The sequence below is a fragment of the Bombyx mandarina genome, chromosome 18, assembly GCF_030267445.1.
Source record: "Bombyx mandarina strain Sakado chromosome 18, ASM3026744v2".
Lineage (NCBI taxonomy): Eukaryota > Metazoa > Arthropoda > Insecta > Lepidoptera > Bombycidae > Bombyx > Bombyx mandarina.
This window is the reverse complement of record NC_143224.1, coordinates 12,168,024-12,190,573: the sequence shown is the minus strand read 5'-3', so window position 1 is coordinate 12,190,573 and position 22,550 is coordinate 12,168,024. Positions and strand designations below refer to the sequence as shown.

At 37.0% G+C, this 22,550-nt stretch overlaps 2 protein-coding genes across 3 annotated transcripts; both read right to left on the bottom strand.

Moving 5' to 3' along the window:
• Nucleotides 1-1,807: 1,807 nt before the first annotated feature.
• On the bottom strand, nt 1,808-11,709 carry LOC114239806 (uncharacterized). Of its 2 annotated transcripts, XM_089734581.1 has the most exons (11): nt 11,583-11,707; nt 11,430-11,498; nt 11,215-11,392; nt 9,618-9,695; nt 8,593-9,525; nt 7,777-7,953; nt 6,187-6,268; nt 5,087-5,165; nt 4,359-4,384; nt 3,254-3,439; nt 1,808-2,178 (listed from the first exon to the last, which is right to left on the bottom strand). In XM_089734581.1, the coding sequence occupies exons 3-11, from the start codon at nt 11,269-11,271 to the stop codon at nt 2,048-2,050; spliced, it is 1,749 nt and encodes a 582-aa protein (XP_089590707.1). In that variant the 5' UTR covers nt 11,272-11,392; nt 11,430-11,498; nt 11,583-11,707; the 3' UTR covers nt 1,808-2,047. The 2 variants fall into 2 exon arrangements, with proteins under 2 accessions (XP_089590707.1, XP_089590708.1); XM_089734582.1 differs by lacking the exon at nt 3,254-3,439 and having other exon boundaries at nt 11,583-11,709.
• A 4,004-nt stretch (nt 11,710-15,713) lies between these two features.
• LOC114239664 (uncharacterized) lies at nt 15,714-22,288 on the bottom strand. The gene is made up of 3 exons (XM_028169963.2): nt 22,110-22,288; nt 17,680-17,800; nt 15,714-16,919 (listed from the first exon to the last, which is right to left on the bottom strand). Exons 1-3 carry the CDS (start codon nt 22,201-22,203, stop codon nt 16,799-16,801), a joined length of 336 nt encoding a protein of 111 aa, XP_028025764.2. The 5' UTR covers nt 22,204-22,288; the 3' UTR covers nt 15,714-16,798.
• Between the last annotated feature and the right edge of the window lie 262 nt (nt 22,289-22,550).

Below are 22,550 nucleotides of genomic sequence, written 5' to 3'. Positions count from 1 at the left end.
CGTTGCGAAGAGGACCGGACTTGTCCCTTCCGACCGTCGTGGCTACGATTCTCGGCAGTAACGAATCCTGGCAGGCGATCCTCGACTTTTGCGAGTCAAACATTTCGCAGAAGGAGGCGGCGGAACAGGAGAGGGAGAACTCTTCTTCCCTCTGGGCGCCGTGCCTCCGCTGCCGAGCCGAGAGTCGGAGGAGGGCGTTCGTCCAGCTCCGGTCCCTGTGAGGAGGCAGTCTCCTCCCGATGATGGTCGCGTGGCGACCTGAGAGGGTCGAGTTTGCGCCGCACGCTATCGTTGCTCTAACGCTGTGAGTCATCAGCTGCGTGATGCGGTCCGCATTACCGTCGTCACTGTCTCCGAAAATACTGTGGAAGAGCAGCCCGGCCGGTGGTGTATCGCGTTCCGATCCGGCAGGCTGGTTCCCAGCGGGATATCCCGGGACACAAGCAGGTTCATAAAAGTGGTAAACTACATTATTTTAACGATATCTCAACTGAGTTTAAAAAACAGTGTTCTTCATAATGAGCTATCGGACTTTTATAAGACCGTTAAAATGTTAGTCAAATACCTATATTATAGTCTCTATTGTGGTCCGATAACAGGTTATAAGCAAAACATTTTTTTTTTATTAATTTCAAAAATAGACATTCTATTCGCAATTCTGTACAATTAAACGATTGATGCTTCGACATTGTTTAAACATTATTTATAAAAAATTTTATTGTTATTTTTTAAGGCACATCGCGACATATTGTTCAGATCTCTCACACTGTAAGCAATTATTTTCTGGACATACCAGCTATCGTCTCGACGGTGGTTTTGTGGTTATTGGAAGACGAAGATGTCTTAACTGCATGCATCTTTGTCCTTTCTTTCACAGCGGAATGCAAGTTTTACGGCAACTAAGTTGGATGGCAGTGAGTCATACATCCATCCATGCTACCAATAAGCTATGTGAGTTTGATTTTTAGTACACGATGTTCTTCTCTCTTCCTCTTGGAAATAGTTTGTGGGCAAATCACATCATCATATGCTCATTTCGCATGTGATCGCATATTTGAACTTTTTTTTTTTTTTTCCGGGCCGAGGGCCGAACCTCCTACGAGGTCCCCACGCCTAGGGGGCGCGCGGGGTATGTGAGACTCAACGATCTGCAGGTGTTGATAGCAGACCGCGGGCCCAAGGAATTTAGGGCCCACCCACTAAACGACTCCCCTGCACTCTTACACCCGGCGTCCGATCTCCGTCCGGGGTCAAAACCCGGTCAGAGAGGCGAAGGGGTAACGCATAGCCGTCGTCACCCGAACATGTCTAGTCGGATCCCCCGGTGCCACTCTCGGTGCTATACACTCTTCAAGCACCGGTCACCGTCCTCGTCGGACCTATCGATTACGACGAGCGAACTAACCCATAGATAGCGAATAAGCAGGGAATAAAAACGTGATCGGATCATCATTCTAGTAACCTCGGGGGGTTATTCTAGATTCACCGAACTAGTAGGCGAGCTCACGGGGCTCAAACTGGAGTCTTGCTAATACGGGCCCTAGCAAGAGCAGTGCTTCGCAGAATCTACCACCGGATCGGAAAAGTGACCCATTGTGAAGATCCGGCGAGAAACTCAGTGGGTTGTGTCTATGGATTAATTCACTCGTCGAGCTCTTCGTCGTAAGCGATGGGCTCGGTGAGGATGGTGACCGGAATCATCATTAAGAGTACAGTCTTATCAACTAGCTCTTGGACGCTTCTACTAGCTGCAACTTCTTTAAATCAGCTAAATAATAATACTATTATCTAAATTAAATAAAACACATTTCATTTTTATAAAACACTTCATTAATTCACCTTAATTCTATGAACAGACTTCATCAACATTTTATTGTCAAATCCACATCTCAGACTAATAGAAACATTTGCTTTCTATATACAAATTGACATCGCTTGAATTTTTTTGTTTGTTTATAAAATCACATTGAAAACCGATTCAGAATGTTTATATTCGGAACGTCCATCCTTCTCTTTCTCTTCGTGAAAGACAAGGACCTTGTGCCCATCATCGTGGAGTGCTGGGCCTTATTAGCAGAGGCCTGTTTGCGACGGGACGTTTGGCGACGATGACGCGACGATACCTCCTGGCAACTCCGCCCCGCACCCTCACGACGGCGGACTCACTTGACTTCACCTCTGTACATAAATAGACACGATAAAAATCGTTTTTTTCTACGCGTCACGTAACGTTCGTTACGCTGTCATAACGCATTTTACACGTAACATCAAGTCATTTGTTAAATTATTGAAGTTATACTTCTTTAGGCGCGTTATGAAAAATTGATGAGAGTGAAATTTTACGATGCGCGCGCACCGTGACACAAAATTAACAGAAATGAAGTTGCCCACTAAATCGCTCATTACAATACGACCGACGTAACTTGGCGAGTCTGAATATAGCCGCAGGTGAACTTTCCGAACCGTACCGAGAATTACCGAATTTATACGATGTCAAGAAAAGGGATGTCCAATATGCGTGTTTGAGGATGTTGTTTAATCGATTTTTTTTCAAATTGATTAAAATTTAAATAAAAAAAGAGAAATAAATTTAATAAAAATAAAGTATAACTTCTTACGCGCGTACATAAGTACACGCACCCTTTTTTCATTAAATTGATGAACCAGGCAAAATTGTGTGAATCTAAAAACACTTTTTAGTATCGATATTATATTTTGATGTCGTTACGATGTTACATCGACTAAGTTGGCTGCAATGATTTCAAATACAAAATTATCGCATGAATTTTATGGATTCGGAAAAGATAATTGGGCCCTTGCAAAAAAATTATGCCGAATGACTATTTTATACAAAAATATTAAAAGTTCATTGAAAGCGTTAACAAACCTAACGTCTTTAAAATCGATTACAAATTTATGTCGATACTCAGATAATTAAATTGACATCTGTCAAACGGTAGTTCTAGTATTAGGTTGACTATAGCTTTCCGTGTGACTTCTTGGCGGAAACGCGAGGAATTAAGTTGTATAATTTGTTTTATTTTGTCTATTTAATGTTCTCATCTCATCTCATACATCCTCTCCGTTCATTTCGTTTCATGATATGTTTCATATTAATAAACTTTATTTAATTTCACTTCATATTATATATCTCATATATAAAATTAAAATAAGATTTACCTAAAGGTCTTAGTTACCAGATCATAAAATCACTTAAAAAAAAGCTTTGCGTGTCAATATCAGTAACAGCTACCTGTTGTCGATTGAGAGTGGGTGTCGTCGTCGGCAAACACGATCGGCATCTGCATTATGTCGGCGGCGGTGGGGGCGGCGCGGCGCGGGACGAGGGGCGGGACGGGAGCGGCGAGGGGTGCCGAACCGGCAGGGGTGGAAGGGGGAGTCGGGGGGGTCAGCGCGCTGCGGGACACCACGCGGCCGTCTGTCACATTACACATGCACGTGTCAATTCCAATCCCTTTCTCAAAATATTTAGACTGGGTGTTAGGAGACCGCTTCCGAAACCGAAGACAGACGATAGTAAGCAAAGTAAACTTTGGGGAGCGTGGTATCAGCACTGCGCCGGTAACGCCGCGCCCGAGAGTTCGTTAATCCGAACATCAGCTGTTTTTGATTTTGTGTTTCATTGCTGTTTTTTTTTTAGTAAAGTAATGTATTTTTTATAAAACTATCATATCATTTAGCTGTAATAACATGACGGAGCGTAAATAATCCTAATAAAACGTTTTAAAAATAAGATTTTTTGTAAATCTGGATATATTTTTTCCGCCCCATCATCAAAAGTGTCATTAATACGATTGTCTGTCTTCGTTTTTGGAAGCTCCTAACACTGTTATATTTAATATCGCTTGCTCAATGCGTTCTGTAAAATGTATCGAGATACTTCAGAAGCATGTGGAACTAAAGCTTATGTTTAGTAGAGCTCACTGCTAGAATTCAATTATCAGTTTATCACTGCAGTAGTACTGGATGATGATCAAAGAATATCTTGGGGTCCGATCAGCACGCGCCATGTTATCATGTTATTCTATTGTGTGTTGACGATATCGAGAAGAGCATGGATTCTAGTCTTGAATACTTACTACAAAGATCTTCAAAATTGGCTATATATAATAAAAAAAGTGTTTCTACATCAAGGCATGCCTTTTTCCGCAGTGAAATTTCACTTTATTTATCTCGTAAATTAAATATTTTATCAAAAGTTACCTAGTGTAATTCTGTCAATACATGGACTAAACTTGGAAACATCTCTAGTCAACAAGTCGTTCCAAAACTATTATAATCTCACAGTTTTGTTTTTCAAAGCTGGTAGCACTCTATTAAAATGGCAATAAACTTACCTATAATTTCTATTGAACGAGTGTTGCTGTAACAAAAATAAAATTGCGAAAAATATAAACTATAAGATTTAGATTAGAGCATCTAACTTGACAATAAGCCCTATCACTAGGGTGTAGGACTCATATATATTTTGTGAAAATATATCTAATATATATAAGCTTGTCTTCTTGATAGTACGAGCTAGGATGTGGCAGAAATCGCTGTTTTAATATATTTGGAATAGTTCCTTTTATCTCTGGACCTTGTTGATAATATGATACAAACTCAAAATTTATCAATTTTGGAGTTTTATTCCTATTATTAATTATTCCCTCATCGATATAGTCGTGTTCCTGAATATTCGTAAAATGCTTATTTTTTCAAATTATAACATCATTTTAATAGCTGCGGGATTTGAACACCTTCAGGCCAGAGGTTCCCAAACTTATTTTGTCTACTGTCCACTTTGAGAACAAATTATTTTTTAGCGCCCCCATTTTTTCACCAACATAATAACTACTATAGCGAGAGGTCAGTCGGTGTCTAGGAGTCCTCCTAGATGAAATTACAAATCGCCTCCCAAGCCTCTACACAACGCCCCCATTTTTTTCTGGCTCTCTTACCGTGCCCCTTTATGCCTGCAGCGCCAAGGGGGCATTATCGGCCACTTTGGGAAGGGCTGCTTTTGCCCAACGACATGCAAAATGCCAATGGAAAATTTGTCCACTTTGTTTGTTATTGTCTTTACCTGTGTACGGTCGTACGAAGAGTTGACGAGGACGAAGTGGTGGGAAGATGGGCGTATTCATCGTCATCCATCTCAATACCTGTTAATGAATGTCTTTGGTTGACCAAAGGTGGAAAGAACGCAGCGGTTTTATACTTGAAGACTAGAGATTTTTTCCTCCTACCTATGCTGATACCCTTGAGAGGCTATATCAGCGGTACCCTAGCGTGTAGGTGATCTCTCGGGGCTCAAACTGGAGTGTCGCTAACGCTGGCTCTAGCGAGAGCAGTGCTTCGCAGAATCTACCACCGGATCGGCAACGCGACCCACTGAGAAGATCCGGCGAGAAACTCAGTGAACTAGATAATAATGAGTGGATAAAGGGGTTAAGTACCATATTTAAGATTTTTGATTTTTTACATTAAATGAAGGTGTTATTATGTACCTATAAACATATTAGACCACAAAACTTGGAGTTTAAAAGCTATTTTTGGAAATTGCACGTGACGAAGAACTTATTTATGAAGAAAAATCACAAGTAACAAGATTTTGTTACCCGTTTTCTTAAAATTAACAAATTGTATCATATCTCCTTCACCCACTCATGTCTTCAATTGCTAGCTTCAATAGACTACGAACTGATCTATGCTCCAATTTCTTTTTTGTTATCATGATCAATTCAATTATTTTTCTTGTTTCTCTTAAATATTGTAAGTGATAATTTGGCCATTTTTAGATTATCCCCGAGTTACCCTAAAATTGTATATCAAAGCCCCAAAGTATTCTGTGACCAACTTTAAAACCGCGAAACCTTGCCAGCGTACAAAAACAAAGCTACGTACGAACGCCGAGAGTCGTAACTACTGGTGAACTCGCTTCCGTTAAGACAATTAGCGGAAATTAAATTAAAATAACCGATAGCTCGCACGAATCTTATGTAATAAATAATTTTATGACCTCTGATTATGTTATAATGGCAAAAATTAATAACCTCAAAATAGCGTATATTTAGGGTTGCCAGTTCCGAAATTTTTAGTGTTTTCGTCTTATAATTGTCTCAGTTTTCGATAGCTTTGGATTATTGACTAATAAATAATTAGGTAACAATGTTAAAGTCTTACCACGTTTCATTCGATGTTTTTCGCGGACCGGCTCCTCTTGTGCAGTTTCAATCGTTTCCGACATCCACCGCGCGCACTCTTCCTGTAATATATAAAAACAAATCCATTGAGTTTCTCGCCGGATCTTTTCAGTGGGTCGCGATACCGATCCAGTGGTAGATTCCGCGAAGCCCTGCTCTTGCTAGGGCTAGTGTTAGCAAATTCAGGTTGAGCCCGTGAGCTCACCTACCCGTCCAGTGTGCTTAGTGCGAGTTCGATAGCGTAAAAGTTAAACTCAATTTTGTATGCAGTTGGAACAGCGCCCCTAGCGGCAAACATAGGCAAACGATCCCATTCCATACAAATATGAGCTAGCTTTTACACTATCGAGAAAGTTTAAAAACTAGCACTAAGCACACTGGCTTAGCTGGAATAGCCTGATAAGCTACCAGCGAATAGTTTAGGGAAAAAAAAACAAAAAAATGGATGCCGTTCAGGCGTGGAACAAACGAAATGTTCAAAAATATTATATCTATCTCGTTTCCTGGCAGGCTAAATCTATATATTAATACGTGAAGCAAAAACTTTGTATCCCTTCTTAAGAAAATTGCGCGGACGGAGGACTATGAAATTTTCCACACTTATAGAGAATATAGAGAAGAAGTGCACAATGCTAATTTTTTTTTTAAATAATTCATAAAAGATACATTAAATCAATAAAGAAAACATTACACAGACTACATACCATGTGTTTGACGCACACATGCATGCATACTATTTATTGTCAAACTTTTGTTCTTGACGCCTGTTGTTAAATTGAGAATAGAATATTGTTTGTCTTTGTTAATATTTTTTATAGTGTAGTCTTGGCGAAATTTGTGATTACAGAAGTATAAAATACAATCATAATAGTGTACAAACTTACAATTCCAATTAATTATAGTCGAATTTCGACTAATGCGGGGCCACTAGTCCTATATAAGTATCTCTCGTTTTAGTGTCGCATTCTCGCTCGTTCCAGTTTAGTTCAAAACAACGAATCTACAATAACATCCACGTTGAACGGCTTTAAGGTAGCGTTGCTTGAAAAAAATTCTAGCTTGTATTCTAGCTGACAAGGTAAGGTCAAGTGAAGTGAGCTCGTTTTCGCATACTGCATCTGCTATTTGCAGGCATAATGCCGTATCTACTTCTTGTTGAAATTGTTGTTATTCGCATCGAGTGTATGGAATTCACGGTGCTCTGTTATACATCTAGGATCGGATCGGAATTCAGACCCATTGTGAAGACTCGGCGGAAGACTTAGCGAGCGAATGTCTACGGGCTAAGTGTCTCGTAGAACTCTTCCGGAAGAACTCACTGCTACTGATAGTGTAGTGCTAGAAGCTTCTTGGAAGGTATATCAGGACTGCCCACCCGGTTTTAAGTGGTTACCGTAGCCTACAGACATCTACAACGTAAATGCCGCCACTCACCTCGAGACATGAGCTGTAAGGTCTCAGTTTTAACAGAACAACGGCTGCCTTGCCCTTCAAACCGAAACGCATTACTGCTTCACGGCAGAAATAGGCGGGGCGGTGACATCTACCCGCGCGGACTCGTAATACATACCGCAATGGCCGCGTCGAGCGCCCGCTGGTGCAGCTTGTACTTGGCGCGGCGCGGCGCCGGCAGCCGCAGACTGCGCCCCGCCCCCCGCACCTCCACCGCGCGCCGCCCCGCCCGCGCACACACCGCGCGCACCACCGCCCGCGCGCCCCCGCACACCACCAGCATCGGCACCCGCACCTGGAACGCGCCCGTGACGTCAGACAGTCGAACGAGATAAAACTGACTACATTTTAATACGCTTTTATTATTATAGCTTCAGACGTATATGTATGTTAGTAACGGAATCTTTAAACATGATTTTGACCCCCTTCAAAACGTCGGATTAACTCGAAATTTTGGTATACTTATTAAGGACCGATGACAAAACAACATCACAAAAAATAATTGAAAAAAAGTATTGAAAAAATTAAAATTCACTAAAAAATGATAAATAAAAATAGAAAATAAATTTTAATAAATTTGAATTAAAAACACTGTAAAATAAAATTATTTTATTGTAAAAAAAGCGTGGGGTGCATGGTATCAGTAGTTACACATATTTTATGAACAGATATGAGTAGGAGGGTTATTTTGATAATATCCTAAAAAGCATTTTTTTTTATTGCTTCGATGGGTGGACGAGTTCACAGCCCACCTGGCGTTAAGTGGTTACTGGAGCCCATAGACATCTACAACGTAAATGCGCAACCCAACTCAAAACAAGAGAGAGATATGTCTACTTCAAACAGAGACAAATTAGCTGTTGTCACTCTTGGTAGCTTGCAACGGACTCTACGGCAAAAAAAGTATACTAATAACTTGAATTATATGCTGTACCTCATGCAACGGGTCTTCAGGATTGTCGCGTGAACCCTCTGCGGTGATGAGCATAGGCGCCAGCAACAACAGTCCACGCAGCCGCATACCTCCCGATCCCGTTGCTAGAGCCACGCAGGCGGCCGCTCCCGCACTCGAGCCCCCCAGAAACACGGGCCGGTCCCCCGCCGCCGACATTACCTCGCCTAGTGCAGATCGCGCTGCGCTTACTGCCGCAGCGCACCACGCATCCGGAGCCGACACCGGCGCGGTCAGTGGCAGCACGCGGGTGTGCACCAGTGCCGCCAGCCGTCGCGTCCATCGGTCCGACCCCACCCACGCGAGCCAGGGACCGGGGCCCGGACCCAGCGCCGGCCCGATACCAGTGAGTGGTCGCCCTTGTCCGGCCGCTCGGGCCGCTCCCAGCCGCTCGGCAAGCTTCGGGGCCGCCCGGCGAAATTCCTCTATTACCTCATCATACTGCCGCCGCTGCGACCGCGGCAAGTGTGCCAGTATAGCGGCGTGTAGCCAAGGGGGGGCTCGTCCCGCCGGCGATACCGGAGTAGCCCACAGTGGAGCGAAAGCAACCCGTAATTTTCTAGCCGCCGTTCTCGCTGCCTCTCGACGGGAATTACCCGCAAGGCTTGCGAGCCGTAGTTCGCGAAGTATTTCAATGGCACATTCTGCGAGACCGGCGTGAGCGGGGGTCGGGGCAAGGGCAATGATGCCTGCTTCCCAATCATCCTCCAGAGCAGGATCTTGTTCATCCAAATTCTCATCACAAGGATCATCCGGTAATTCTGGTAGCACAGGATCTAAACGTTCCACATCTAGTTCATCTTCAACACGGGATGTCAATGATGCGAGTAGTACACGAGATTCTGTTACTGCTTGTGGAATCGTGCCTCGTGCTCGTGCATAGGAATGCTCCATCCATACTCCTGTTCGAATTTCCTGCCCAAGTGCATCAAAATTTATTTACAGAAAATGAATTCAATTGTATGCAAATACTAGTATTAACTTTTATCTATAACAATGAAACTTACATTTGGGTCACTAAGGGTGTGAACATATTCAACGAATCTTTCATGCAATGCAGCTGCCTCTTCGCGAGAATCCATCACCTGTAAATTATAAAATAAGACTTTGTATTGGTAATACAATAATTTGAACAGGGATAATTAGACCAGAGTACACTCTGCATACATTTTGTTGTTTCAAAATGAGTGTTTACTTATATAGTATACTTTACATTTAATACATTAACATTTATACTTTATATTTACTTTCACAATTTATAATAATTAGGGATTATAATACTAAATCAAATAACCAAACATTCATTTATGTTTGTACCATTAATATAGAATTGAGACGTTTACCGCAAGTTTCAAAGTTCATGGTGGAGCTTAAATTGTGATATATGGACTACTGTACCTATTTAACACTAAATGAGCCCTGAGCTCATTTAGGTATTATAATAGCCTAAAAGTTATAAAATTTGGGTTATGCTGCAAACATTAATATTGCCCGTGATTAATAACCATATATCATGAGTTTAAAAATGGTGGCATTTAAAATAAAGACATAGTTATGTAGTGATCTTTGTTCACTGTTTGAAGCAATCACTCTAAAAAACCTTACAATTTACAATGTTTTCAAAATGTAGATTTTAATTTTAATTAATTTTGTGGTTTGTGTTACCATGAAGATAATGAATATATTTTGCTACCAAATCATCCAGTCATAGTCCATTCGCTCATCATCTTTACCAGTTTATAAAAAATATAGTTACATTACTTGTCATTGCTCAGTAAGCTGATAGTCCAAATGCTGTTGTTTGTAAATTTGATGTTCAATGCAAAAAAAAAACAGAAATAACATAGCACATAAAATAAAGAAAACTACACACTTATAATTGACTTTTTGTGTGTTTTATGCTTAGGCTACAAATTGAATTAAAAGAAATAAATTAAAAGCTTTATGGACATAATATTAACAACACTAATAAGGATTTTGCTTCTGTGATTTTATGTTTGTTAGCTCTGGTGGAACACTGTAATTTTGTTGGTTATTGCTTTTCCAATTTTTTTACATCAATATAAATAACTAAATAAAAAGTAATAAATAATAATAATTGTTTAGTATCACTACTTAAATACATTCATCATTACATTCCATCAATGTGAGTTTTAAATTAATCATTATATATTTAATAATTGAATTCACTCAAATATATTCTTTAAAGAAGCACAACAGGTTTTTTTTCATTTTTTTATTACAAGAGCATAATACTATGATACACGTGATCATAAATGGTCACTATTCCCAATGTTTTACATTAGTATCAACTTCTTTCACATTTGGACAAATTCTTTCCTGATTTGACCATCTAAGTTCTTATTCAAGTTACATATCTCTTCTACTTCTTCATAACTCAAATATAGTGGGCACAGCCCTTGAGTTCATTTTGGATTCTACATTACTAATCAATGATCTCCTATGTAGTCATTTATCATTCTAGTTACATGATACTTGTATTTCTTTTCAACACGTTCTAACGACCACAACACAACTTGTTTACGATTATAGCACATCGTAATCAAAGAGTAGGTTTTAAGATATGATCTTACGCCTACTTACCTCTAGTGGGGAATCAGCGGTGCTGAACCTTTGGTGGTTCGACGTTAACGTAGCCATGAGTTCTAATTGTGAAGGAAAGTCATCAGTTCTCAATACCTCAGGTTCGGTGAAGCTAGCATAGCCCCTAGAGGTTACTAGCAGTAAGTAGGCAAACAGTCTTCAATAGAACCGATGAAATCGAATATATTAAGTGTATAATAATCTATGGATGAAATTAAAGAACTCAGGTATGTACGGTGTATTTTTTATGTTATTCTTTGCTCTTCTAATTAATTGTCTGCAAGCTGAAATAATACAATAATTGCGTGTAGACAACGTAAAAATGTGAATAAACACACAATCATTACATATAAAAATATTTCACATACGAAATAATACGAATGACATTCATTTTAATATTGAAAAGTGATATGTAGGTAGTGAAAAATGAAAATATTTTTTTACAAATGAAGAGCTATTGACATTGACAGTTCAATTTGACATTCAGTTTAGAAATGCGATCTGAAATCGTAGAATCGAAGAGCTGAATACTTTTTTGTAATGAATCGACATCCCTAGGTTTTGAATTTTACCATTACTTTGACTTTAACAAAACTTCCGAGAGCTTTGGTGTATTTTTTATGGTCACGATAGCTTGTATATAAATTTTAAAGAAATGCATTTAATTTTATTAATTTACTATGAACTATTACTATGATATACTACTACTATTTTTGCTATCTCTTCACATCTTGTCAGCAGGTCGCGATTCCTACTCGTCGATAGATGCACTCGCGTATTAACCTGTTTCCTCTTTAGAAGGTGTTTTAGGCAATATTTGCAGAGCGTCCTTTCTGGCTCGCCTATCCGTTCTGGTGACGCTAAAAACATTTCCAAACAAGTAGCAATTTTTCCATTATAAAGATATGATAAAAACAAAATAAACAACATCCGATTGTCTGAAGAATTTTCTAATTTGTATGTGACAAATTAGGAGGAGATTTTGTGTTTTTTAATATAAAATATGAATGAACTGTGAGGGCCGTGACGCGTTACTCATTCGCGCGTAAACCGATTTAGGTGATTGGCTTAAAGATAGACATTTTTTTTTTTTTTTTGGTCAGGAGGAAATCGCCGGACTTCCGCCCTACTAAAACCTCCTGTCGCTCAACAACCAACGTCCAAACCTCACATGAGACAGAACTCATGAAAAGGCAAAGGGGGGAAAGTGAAGTGTTTAGTGCGAGCACATCTCTCCCTTCACCCTCCCTCTCGGGACGCCGGACTGGTGGTCGTCGGCGCAACGACCACCAGCCCTCTCGGTCGGCAGGCTATCCGGAGCCCGCCTAGATGGCGCCGGTTAGAGTGAGCTATCCTACGGAATACCCCGCTGGGTCAAAGATAGACATAGGATGTTCTTTTTTAATGCAATTTTTATGTTATTTTAATTATATAGGTTTTAATCAGATTTTTTATGATTTTTGTTCTGCTTGTATCAGTAGATGGCGTTGGTGTCGATTTAGATTACACCATGGTTTTATTAAGGTGATTTAGTTAATTTAAGTGTTTTAAATAAAGTTTCACCCCACTGTCTTTCTTGATGGATCTTCTAAATGAGTTGCATTTCCGATCCGATGGTAGATTTAGTGAAGCAGTAGGTACCCTTGCTGGGACTAGTGTTGGCAAATTCGTCAGGTTGAACCCCGTGAGCTCACCTAACATTCCGGTGAATATGAAATAGTCCCTTGTGGCCACCAACGATTAGGTAGGAAAAAGTAAGAAGTATATCGATGTTTTGATGTTGTGACCTTGCAGTTTAAACTCATAACATGCATCCCTGTTACATTTCATGTATTATACTAGTGTTAAGAATTCTTGTACGTGTTTGCATTTTAAGAGGCTTGAATAAATATTATATTATAATAATTATAATTTCATAGGCTTCAGAGATGTACATATTTTTTGCCCCAAGGTTATAATAATAATAAAATAATGCTATGAAATATGAAAATAAATTTCAATTTCGCGTAATAAACACTTTTCTAGTGCTTAGATGGGTGGACGAGCTCACGGCCCACCTGGTGTTAAGTGGTTACCGGAGCCACCTTCAGATATGAGTTTTAAGATACAGCATCTGCCCTACCCCATAAACCGAAACGCATTACTTTTTTTTATTTTTTTTTTATTGCTTAGATGGGTGGACCAGCTCACAGCCCACCTGTTGTTAAGTGGTTACTGGAGCCCACCGTTTTTTTTTTCCTATAGCTCTACAACGTAAATGCGCAACCCATGTATTGAGATATATGTTCTAAGGTCTCTGTATAGTTACAACGGCTGCCCCACCCTTCAAACCGAAACGCATTACTGCTTCTCAAAATAGGCAGGGTGGTGGTTTGTGAACACGATTGATTCGTGAGTAGAGAACGGTAAATCTGGACTTCAACATATTGAATCAACAGATTGAATACGAAATCGCTTCGTCAGTAGACAATTTAACAACTACGATATCCTGTAAATCGGAAAGTTGGCCTGGTTCGCGGCAGAAATAAGCATCGATTCCGCATAATCCGGGTCGGTTGCGGTAAAAATCAAATCCATATTATACCTATTATACTCATAAATTATTTTAAGACGTCTTCGTGAGTCACGAGCGTGATAGCACATAATGCTTTTGCGGCTTCATTCGGACGATAAGAATATTATGGTAACCTTCGTCCGTGACCACGATTAATTTTAAAAATAATCACGGTTGTATTTTCTTCGATTCTCACGAAGTCGTCGTGGCCTAAAGGATAAGACGTACGGTGCATTCGTGTTGAACGATATGCACCGGTGTTCGAATCCCGCAGGCGGGTACCAATTTTTCTAATGAAATACGTACTTAACAAATGTTCACGATTGACTTCCACGATGAAGGAATAACATCGTGTAATAAAAATCAAACCCGCAAAATTATAATTTGCGTAAATACTGGTGGTAGGACCTCTGATGAGTCCGCACGGGTAGGTACCACCTTCCTGCCAATTTCAGCCGTGAAGCAGTAATGCGTTTCGGTTTGAAGGGTGGGGCAGCCGTTGTAACTATACTGAGACCTTAGAACTTATATCTCAAGGTGGGTGGCGCATTTACGTTGTAGATGTCTATGGGCTCCAGTAACCACTTAACACCAGGTGGGCTGTGAGCTCGTCCACTCATCTAAGCAATAAAAGAAAAAAAAAGAAAAAGGTCTTAGACACTATTAAAACTAGTGTTGCGTTTTAATTTCGAGTTCAGCGTTTCCGATTCGATAATAGATTAATTCGCGAAGCAGTTACTCTTAAGTTTTTAGGTCTCCTTTGGAGGCGCTCGGGCAGCCGTTAGCGAATCCCGCCCCTCCTGGCTGAGCCTTTACTCGCCCATCTGTCCTGGCAAAACTGGAAAGGCTTCAGTCATAAAAAAAAGCGTTTCTTACTGTCAACATTTTATTTTTAACTATTCGAATTATCGTTTAATGAGTCCGTGTCGTCGTGACGCCGTCTCGATTAAATCGTAAAAGAAGTTTTGATTATGGACTATCAACTTTACCAGAAGTTTAACTTCGTTGTAGGGTTACGAGCTGAGTAGTGTCACAAAGTTGGGGCGTGAAAGGTACCTACGACGTCTGGTGTATAAAGGGATACAACTAATAAAATACGAGTCTAAAATATGCTCACGATTGACTTCAACGGTAAAGGAATAATATCGTGTAATATAAATCAAACCCGCAAACTTATAATTTGCGTAATTACCGGTGGTAGGACTTCTTGTGAGTCCGCGCGGGTAGGTACCACCACCCTGCCTATTTCTACCGAGAAGCAGTAATGCGTTTCGGTTTGAAGGGTGGGGTAGCCGTTGTAACCACGGAATAGATAAATAAGGTATATAAACCTTATTTATCTATTCCGTGGTTGTAACTATACTTGATACTTTATCTCAATGTGGGTGGCGCATTTACATCGTAGATGTCTATGGGCTCCAGTAAACACATAATACCAGGTGGGCTGTGAGCTCGTCCACCCATCTAAGCAATATAAAAAAACAGTTTTATTTCTATTGAGGTTTCGGTCCCAGGTCCCAGTGCGAGCTGTAGCTTCCAATGGACCACAGCCACAAATTTTATTAAAGATATATAGTTACATTTTAGATATAAAAAAGTACTTCAACATAAATGTGCACTTTTAACTGTATTTTTAATTTTGTCATTTATGCATGCTATATTTGGACACCAAAATGAAAACAGTTTTAAAGTTTAATCGCAATTCATTGTAATCCTGCTTGTAAACGATGCGGTATATTAAAAAATTTAAAATGAATAAGAAAAAACAATAAATTTATCCTGAAAATTGCTTTACGCCAGTACTTAGGTATTTATTATATTTATAAATTTCTAACTTTGTTTCATTTTAGAAGGATCTCATTACTTTAAATTTAATTTTAACGGCAATCACTACTAGTTTAAACACATTCTTTAAAATAAGTACTATGTAGAAATAAAACAAAAATTAATATTAAAAATAATTTCTTATTTAATTAATAAAATAAATTAAATCAACAATTTGGTGGCAAGATAGCTTCTAGAGACGGAGTGAAATTAACACGACCCACTCCCAACTCTTTCATAAGGAACTCTATCTATAGTCTACTTAATTGACACCCAATGGCACTGTCTACCGTTGCACTAACTTAAAAAAAAACTTTACAATTTAAAACAACAAATACCTATTAGGTTCTCTATGGTTCTTTGTCTTTTATAATTTAAACTTTTCTCTTGTTTCATTTCAATTTGTTTGAAAATGCAATCACGAAATTTTATTTGTCTGTTTCATTACATTATTTAAATTGTAGCTCATTATCTGTGAATTCACATAATTTTATCAATAACAGTAACACTGAATAAATTTAAAATAATAATTAATTACAAAATTATTAAAAAGGAAATTATTTGAAATTATAAGTATTGGTAACGAAACAGCTGTCTCAACATGCCGAGAATTTCTTTTGGTTTATGTGAAATAAAAATATACATTGTACATAGTAAAATTAGCTGATTTTCATTTGATTTCACTTTGTCAGGTCAACACTAACAATTTTAAAACACAGCTTTATAATTTATATCCGAAAATTCCCCTATTGTATATTAAAGTGTAGTGATGTCACAATTTTGGTAAAACAATTTTTCTTATACCTTTAAACGAGCAATTCTTGTATATATATATATAACCTGAATCTCGGAAACGGCTCCAACGATTTTCATAAAATTTAGTATACAAGGGATTTCGGGGGCGATAAATCGATCTAGCTACGATTTATTTTCAGAAAATGTTGTTTTATTCGTGTTTTCAATAATCAACTTTATCGATAATCAACTTTATGACTCTTCCCGACATCTATTGGCGAATAATAATACTATTTTTACTGCTTTAAAGACACAACAAGATGGCGTTATAAAAATAAAAAAAACGAGCAAAGCTCGGTCATCCTCTATTCAATTTTCACACGGCAAGCTTAATTAACATTTTCGTTAATTCGATATGACGACAAGTGCCACTAGATACGCGGATGTCAATAACTATAATAAATTTCTAATCTAGTCGATGTTGTTTTCAATATCACATTTAAATTGAGGACAGCAATCTGGAAATGGCTTGCTAAGATCTATGTCAGTTATGAAACACTTGGATTCGTCGCTGGAGCCAATTGTACCGCATCTGTAAAAAAAAAAAATTGGTTATGCTATTACATTATTATTTTTATTATATTTTACTTTTATTATTCGATTAGGAGCAAAAAGGTTCGAAAATCAGAACGATTCAAATCAAATCAAAAAACAGTTCGGAATTCGAAACGGTTCTACTAAATAAAGTCCATGGTAGTTTCTGTAAATTTACAGCATTTTATTGAGAAGTTATTTTATCTAATTAAACACCTACATATGCGCCGGTTTGTCTTGTCTCATTTAACGAATAAAATGTAAAATCCAATTATTTTGATTATATTTAATTAGATTCCATAATTAATTTCATTTCTTATAAATTCTTGTTAAAAAAGATTTGTCTGTATAATCTTTTTTAACAAGAATTTATAAGAATAAGATCACATTTCATTTACCTGTTTAATGGACGAATCACATAAATATCTATGTTAAAAATAATTGAACAAAATCGAACGACATCTGCTACAAACATCTGGAACTTGATTTTGTTTTATTTCTATTTTTTCTAAGGCAGTTCAATCTCTCAATTATGTTATTTATGTGGGCCACAGGAACCCCCAATTCTCTCAGATCTTGAATAAACAGTTGATAGACACATGTTCCCTTCTATTATATTTGAGAGACTAAAAACAGAATTTTAGCTCGTCAGGTTTGAGCCCCGTGAGCTCACCTACATGTTAGGGTGAAGCTGAAATATCCTCTCAAGACTAGGTATAAAAAAAAAACAGAATTTTATAGAAAAAAAAAACACTTACGAAGAATAGTCCATCATCCTTTTCCCGCATGATATCTCGTAACAATGTCCAATGGGTGCTATAGTTTTTCCAAATGCTATGACGTCATCAATTTCCTTAACGTAACATCCCTCTTTGTGGGCTGCAACAAGGAATTTCGACTTTAATGACAATTAATTATAAATTTTACTATCTAAATGCCTTCGCCGAAAACATTGTTTTATTCATATAATAATTCACAGAATATTGATAATAATTCACTATTATACATATTATTATATAAACACACATTTAAGATAATAATTCACAGAATATCGTGTGCGGTGTGCGAAATTGTATACCAAAGTACAATGTTCAATAATTATTTTATTTATTTGTGCAAAAATTAAGCGCAGGAAATACGTATGGACAGCTTACAAAATAACACTGTTGAATAAATGACCCTGGTGAAGTTAAGTTGAGACTTTTCCCTTCTTTAGCATACTCATATTTTTTTCCTACAATACTAAATGTAGGCTTCAAGAAGGCTCGAAGGACCAAAATGTAGGGTGCGGTGTGAGTTTGTTAGTTAAAGATAATGTTGCTTAAAAATGTTTATTGATTAAAATATAGAGAAAATAATTAAATGTTAATGTTATGAATGCACCCGGGTGACGCGGTTGTTGATCGTGCACTTACGGTTAACGCGTCACGCGAATTATGCTGACAAAGGTGTTCGGTAATTTATCACCGAACACTAAATAAAAGAAGAATGCCGGTAATCGGAGGTGTTTGAACTTTTATATGTGCATAATTAACACTTCCGTCATCCACTTGCAAATAGTTGATCGTGACGTGAGAAAACATTTTTACGCAAATCGGAATAAATTCAATGTTCTTGTTTCTGTTGCACATTTTTGTCTTAATTACCTTTGAGGCACAATTTAGATTATTGTTCAATTCAATTAATACAATATAAATTTATATAGACTTCAGTGTGGGCATTCCAATATTATGTTTCTTTCAATGCCGTAATACAATTTTTGTCAATATGAATGATGAATTAAACAATAAACACGAAATAAAACCTATGTCTATAACATATTTTAAATTAGAAAACCTTATTATTTTTCGTAAATACTATTTTATTATCCTATTTTGACTATCTATTTAATGGAATATTAGTAGTCCATAATCTGTAGTCAAACTAATTATTTAAATAAAAAAAAATCTAACTATTTATAGAATTATAATTGGGTGTTTTAAAGTCAACAGCGAATATTTATATATGAAACAGTTTCTTGAATTCCGGTTGTTTTAATTTTGAAGTGTATGGTGGTTATCACTAGATCAGTGACGCATGAATATTATTTAAATGACGAAGACGCGAAATGAACTTTGTTTAAATGATTGCTTTGTTTGTATTAAATTATTTCCGGGATATAAAGGATGCGTGGTATATCCGCCTTAAGAGGTCAATGATTGACGTAACTTACGCTAGCATGGCTAATTATGTTAAGGTGTAAATTGATGGACTGTACAATCAATAAAAACAATTAAAGTAAAATCTTTGTAACGAAGCTATAAACACTTCAGTTAAGAAGTAAGATCTATAAGAAATTATTGTTCGCAATTTAAGGAATAAAAGTGTATTGCAATTATGAAAAGGGGATGGAAAATATTAGGAATTAATACCGTTAGAAAACGGCCTATATCTTACAGGACACAATGGGTGCTCAATCGAGAAAAATAATTTATTGGTTCTTTGTGTTTTAAATTTATGCATATAATATAAAGTAACGGTAACCCTATTCCGTATTTATTGTTTCCTATAAAAACCTGCTAACACACCACTCTGCCTATTTCTGCCGTAAAGCAGTAATGCGTTTCGGTTTGAAGGGTGGGGCAGCCGTTGTAACTATACTGAGACTTTAGAACTTATAACTCAAGGTGGGTGGCGCATTTACGTTGTAGATGTCTATGGGCTCCAAAGACCACTTAGCACCAGGTGGTCTGTGAGCTTGTCCACCTATGTATGCAATAGCCTTATTATTTTTACATATTATTATTTTACACTATATTATTTTTTATTAATTTTATATCATATTATTTTTACACTTGTTAATGTAGAATACATTAGAGATATAAATTAATTTCAATTAAATTGTGATTCTTTGAGAATTGAGAATCTTAGATATAGTAGATGTTCTAAAAATATCAAAGGTTTTTTTTTTATTATTACAAGTGAGGTGCTATTATTTAATCGAATGGAAATCTAAAAAGCTGTGGCATTTGATGATCCGCAACATATAACTTATAGGTATTAAAACCTCAATTTATTCTTTAAATAAACTTTGTGAGACTAATCAAAAGTAATTAATAAGCCGTCTTTTTTTATTCGGTATCTTATGGATGTAATAAAAATGTCGTCGAAATATTTTCTTGTAGGTATTCGTTAGTTTAAATCGTTCCAGCCATGACTTTCGTTCGAAAAATTAAAATGGCGTTGATTCGTAAACAAGTTATAAACAAAAATACATAAATTGAAATCGTTCGATTTAATCTAGAACAAAACGAGTCGATGAAGATATTTGCAGTCTATAAACATACATATATAATTATTTTTTTTATTTATCTAAATTCCTTAGTAACTGACTGAGAAGGTGTGCTGTTTTGTTACAGATAATTTCCTCTTTGGTCTTTGAAAAGATCTCAGGCAGAGATCAAACTTTTTTACAACAGAAAGACAATCTTAAACCATCAATGTTTGTTGTTAAAATGATGTCGCGGAATACCGCCTGCATATCGACGCTTGAAAGGCTTGAAAGGTTATTGCCTATCGTTTATGCATAAAGCAGTTATTGTCGCTTAGTCACGTTTGCCTTTCAAGCGTCGATATCATGTTAAATGTCTTTACGAGCTAAACTGTTTTTAATTATGTACATATTATTGGCACAAGTGTTTGTAGCTTTTTTTGTTATGTATTTACAATTAAAGTCCACCGATCTGTGTACATTTCAATTGTTTTTTTTTGTATATTTTGTATCGTAAAATAATAAAATGGCGACGAGTTTTTTTCTATTGCCGATCATTTAAAACATTTCATGAATATCTGTATACTGTACAAATATATCAACAATATTAACATAATTTATTATTATTAATATGAAATCAATAAGAGATAATTTTATAATCTTGTATATATATGTATGTTTGTATATCTTGAAACACGTTTCCGTTCGGGGCCTTGACCCAAAGTCTTTGGCGAGTTTCACAAACAGCACACGGCGTGTAATTTGATCTTTACATTCAAAGTAAGTCATGTTTTATATGTACGTATGGTATCTACTTAAGTAGCTATCTGTGTGCTTAGTGCGAGTTTTTTAACGATCTCGATAGCGTAAAAGTTAACTCAAACAAATTTGTATGGAGTTGAAACGTTTGCCTACGTTTGCCGCTAGGGGCGCTGTTCCAACTTTTTTTTTATTGCTTAGATGGGTGGAAGAGCTCACAGCCCACCTGGTGTTAAGTGATCACTGGAGCCCATAGAAATCTACAACGTAAATGCGCCTTAAATTTGAGTTAACTTTTACGCGATCGAGAACGTTAAAAAACTCGCACTAAGCACACTGTTGTTGTAATTATGCAAAGCAGATTTTCACAGCACTAATGTGAAAGACGCCGCGCCTTGAGGCTTGAGGTCAAAGTCTCATTTACATTAAATATTTTGGAAAACAGCATCTTTACTTGCAAATTATTCCAGGGAGAAATAGGCAGGATAATAAATACCTACTATAAGCCTTGGTCGTGACTACATAAATTAATGAATTCTCTATTTTTTTAATGATTACGTTAAAGTTTTCCTTCATTTAAATTGAATTTAAAAGGGCCCTTATGCACAGCAAAGTGTGTAAGAAGTATTTACGATACCATGATATTCCTTTGGGAAAGTCCTCATATTAGAACTAGCTGGGGGAATTCCAATTGCAATAAAATTTAGATCTTATGTCATATAAGAGATGGCTTCATATCACAATAAGGGATCAAATAACTGTCTAAAATCTAACAAAAAAAAACACACTTTAACAGTAAACCTTACTTTAAGAGTTAGGCCGCCGAATAAGCCGAATTTAAGATATCTCATTTTGATTTAGACTAAAACTGACGTAATTTGTGCAAAAGCTGTATCGAGCACATGCACTATCGGTAAACTCTAGATCGATAAAATAGACTTAAAAATTAAAAACAAACTAGGAATTCAAAAGTTCAAAGTTATATAATTCTAGTCACTAAATCAATTTTATGTTTATGCTAATTCATAAATTGTTTCTAGGTATGTACACATAAATTTAAATAAAAAAAAATATTATATGCACATGCAGATTTTCGAATATATCATTTCTACATTAATAAATCACATTTTTGGCGGCTAGCAAAGAAGTATGGTTATGTTTTATTATGGCAGCACTCACCTAAATGTTCAGGTTTTTTCGGTAACCGACCTATCCAAGTCGCCGCATTCGCCACACAGATAACGAAACCCAAAACAACTAATCTTGAGAACATTTTCTGATAAATTTAAAAACACGTTTTTAATATTAAGCAATTTTTTTTTAAATATAGTCCGTACTCCTTGGAGCTTTGAAACTCGACTGATACTAAATTCGTCGGAGCGCCTGTTTATATTTACAAATCGGCTGTCGATACACGAGCGACTTTCGTCTCGTTAATCGTCGGTTGGTGACAGTAATAAATCTATATATTAATACGTGAAGCAAAAACTTTGTATCCCTTTTTACGAAAATTGCGCGGACGGAGGAGTATGAAATTTTCCACACTTATAGAGAATACAGAGAAGAAGTGCACAATGCTAATATTTTGCTACACAATGTTAAAATAATGCATAAAAGATA

What these genes read in the sequence shown, in the direction of transcription:
- LOC114239664 (XM_028169963.2), bottom strand. Translation starts at nt 22,203, where the DNA reads ATGTTCTCAAGATTAGTTGTTTTGGGTTTCGTTATCTGTGTGGCGAAT. An exon ending in GAAAAAACCTGAACATTTAG is followed by an intron (nt 17,801 to 22,109) that starts GTGAGTGCTGCC and finishes TCCTTGTTGCAG; the next exon opens with CCCACAAAGAGGGATGTTAC. An exon ending in AGGATGATGGACTATTCTTC is followed by an intron (nt 16,920 to 17,679) that starts GTAAGTGTTTTT and finishes TTTTTTTTACAG; the next exon opens with ATGCGGTACAATTGGCTCCA.
- LOC114239806 (XM_089734581.1), bottom strand. Translation starts at nt 11,271, where the DNA reads ATGGCTACGTTAACGTCGAACCACCAAAGGTTCAGCACCGCTGATTCC. An exon ending in CCGCTGATTCCCCACTAGAG is followed by an intron (nt 9,696 to 11,214) that starts GTAAGTAGGCGT and finishes TATAATTTACAG; the next exon opens with GTGATGGATTCTCGCGAAGA. An exon ending in CCACTCTCAATCGACAACAG is followed by an intron (nt 2,179 to 3,253) that starts GTAGCTGTTACT and finishes ATTTATGTACAG; the next exon opens with AGGTGAAGTCAAGTGAGTCC.